Source organism: Penaeus chinensis, chromosome 6 (genome assembly GCF_019202785.1).
Source record: "Penaeus chinensis breed Huanghai No. 1 chromosome 6, ASM1920278v2, whole genome shotgun sequence".
Lineage (NCBI taxonomy): Eukaryota > Metazoa > Arthropoda > Malacostraca > Decapoda > Penaeidae > Penaeus > Penaeus chinensis.
In genome coordinates this window covers 2531026-2533525 of record NC_061824.1, presented here as the reverse complement: position 1 = coordinate 2533525, position 2500 = coordinate 2531026, and the positions used below count along the sequence as shown (strand labels likewise).

The 2500-nt window shown below is 43.5% G+C and overlaps 1 protein-coding gene across 1 annotated transcript in view; it reads right to left on the bottom strand.

Annotated features, from left to right (window-relative positions):
* LOC125026425 (UBA-like domain-containing protein 2-B) overlaps positions 1 to 2500 on the bottom strand; it is a 64367-nt gene that overhangs the window by 47978 nt on the left and 13889 nt on the right. Inside the window, exon 3 of the mRNA XM_047614868.1 lies at positions 2287 to 2355. Within this exon, the coding sequence (XP_047470824.1) occupies positions 2287 to 2355 (69 nt within the window). The remainder of the gene's footprint in view (positions 1 to 2286; positions 2356 to 2500) is intronic.

Below are 2500 nucleotides of genomic sequence, written 5' to 3'. Positions count from 1 at the left end.
GAGAGAAATAAAGAGAGAGAGTGAGAAATAAAGAGAGAGAGAGAGAAATAAAGAGAGAGAGTGAGAAATAAAGAGAGAGAGAGAGAAATAAAGAGAGAGAGAGAGAGAGAGAAATAAAGAGAGAGAGAAATAAAGAGAGAGAGAGAAATAAAGAGAAAGAGAAATAAAGAGAAAGAGAAATAAAGAGAAAGAGAGAAATAAAGAGAGAAGAGAGAAATAAAGAGAAAGAGAGAAATAAAGAGAAAGAGAGAAATAAAGAGAAAGAGAGAAATAAAGAGAAAGAGAGAAATAAAGAGAGGGAGAAATAAAGAGAAAGAGAGAAATAAAGAGAGGGAGAAATAAAGAGAGAGGATAAATAAAGAGAGAGATAAATAAAGAGAGAGAGAGAAAAAAATAAAGAGAGAGAGAGAGAGAAATAAAGAGAGAGACAGAGAGAAACAGAGAGAGACAGAGAGAGTCATACAGAGAGAAAATTAGAAATAAAGAGAGAAATAGAGAAAGAGAAATATAAGAGAGAGAAACAGAAACCGAAAGAGAGAGACAGAGTGTCAAAGGATCATTCGCATCAAGAATTAAATAATACCAGCTTCTATTGCACAATCAATAATCGAGCAACGTTTCGACCGCTCCGCAAGGGTGCCGAACCCAAAGCAAAACTTGCACGCCAAGAATAAGAAGCATTGGTACTTTTTCATGCTATCCGTTCCTCCCTTTCCTCTTTTCTCCTTTCCTCCCTTCCTCCCTTCCTCCCTCCCCCCCCCCCCTTTCTATTTCCCTTGCTTTTTCTCGTTCTCTCCTTTCGTACGATCATCTCTCCCTTCCCTATTCTCTCTCCCTCTCAATCTCTCTTCCTTTGCTCTTGCTCTCCCTCTCCTCCCTCTTCTTCTTCGTTCTCTCTACCTCTCTCCTTCCCTCCCTTCCTCTCTTTCCATCCTTCTTTTTCTCCCTCTACCTCCCACTCTCATTTCCTCTCCCTCTCCTCCTTTCTCCCTCCCATTTCCTCTTCACTCTCCTTTCCTCTCTCTCCTTCCTCTCTCTCTCCCACTCCTCTTCCTACTCTCACTTCCCCCTCCCTCTCCTCCTCCTTCTCCCAGTCCCCCCCTCTCCCTCTTCACCCCCACCTCCACCTCCCACTCTCTTTTCCTCTCTCTCTCTCTCTCTTCCTCCCTTTGTTCTTTCTCTCTCTCCCTCCCTTTGTTCTTCCCCTCCCGCCTCCTTCTCTGGCGTCATGAACCTCCCCCCCCCCCCCCCCCCCGCCAACACACGCGGACAAAACACCAATGGCTTCTGGTATCGCCCCCTTCCCCTTCCTCCCTTCCCCCTCCTCCCTCTCTCCCCGCTCGCTCACGCCTCCCTCCCTTTCCCCTCTCGGTCGACTCGCTGCGTGTCATTCACCCTCTCTCTTCTCCCTTGGTTCTCCCTCGATCTCTCCCTCTCTCTTGATTGATTACTTGTTCCCCTGCTTATTTTGAATTGCTTAATTCATTAATTCATTGTTTCAGGGAATGTTTTGTCTTCTAATCTCTCTCTCTCTCTCTCTCTCTCTCTCTCTCTCTCTCTCTCTCTCTCTCTCTCTCTCTCTCTCTCTCTCTCTCTCTCTCTCTCTCCCGCAAAACAAATTTAAACACCTGTAAACGACACAGACCTTAATAACAATTCAAACCGCCTCCCCCACCCCCCCCCCCCTAAATAAAACATTAAAAAAACAAACAACAAAAAACGAACTTGTTTACGCCCCGCCTCCTTAAGCCACCTAACTAAGCCACCTAATCCACACAAACACACACCAAAAACTAAAAAAAGCAAAACAAAAACAAAAAACAACTCCCTCGTGCCCGCTGTTTGCCCGACTCCCAGGCCGATTTCAGCGCTGGGGACAAACACCCCAGATTACAGCCAACCGCAGCACACATTCCCGTAACATGTTTGTGACGTGAACGCAGCCCGCGGTGGGCAACGGTGGTGATAATGAGCGAGTGGATAAACATTATTCATTTCATTCGTGAAATGGGCTTCTCATGGGAATGTATTCTATTTTTTATTTTTTTTTCATAATTATTACTTTTTTTTACAAATCGATCTCGTTCTTGCGTAAGTGTACTTTCCCTTTCACCAATGCTCCAGATAAGCAGATAAAACTTGTATGTATCACTATACATCAGTAGACAATAAAAAGATAAAACTTCAAACATACAACCAGACAGATACAAACATCAACGCATATATATCCACACACCCACACAAACCCACTCAATAAGAATACAAAATAAACATATTTTTACTCACGTGATTGAGGTGATGTTGCGATGCTCCGCCATTGGGCACCGCCTCTTGGAAAAATATGCTCAGTGCCGTCTGTGGAGAAGGGGACAGAAATAAAAGCGTTGGAGACTTCCTGCACACAAGAAAAAATAATATATATACATCGTATATGAAATATGAAGACGTCCATGCCTAGGTATTTGTATCTATATGTTTAAGTATGTATGTATGTATTAAA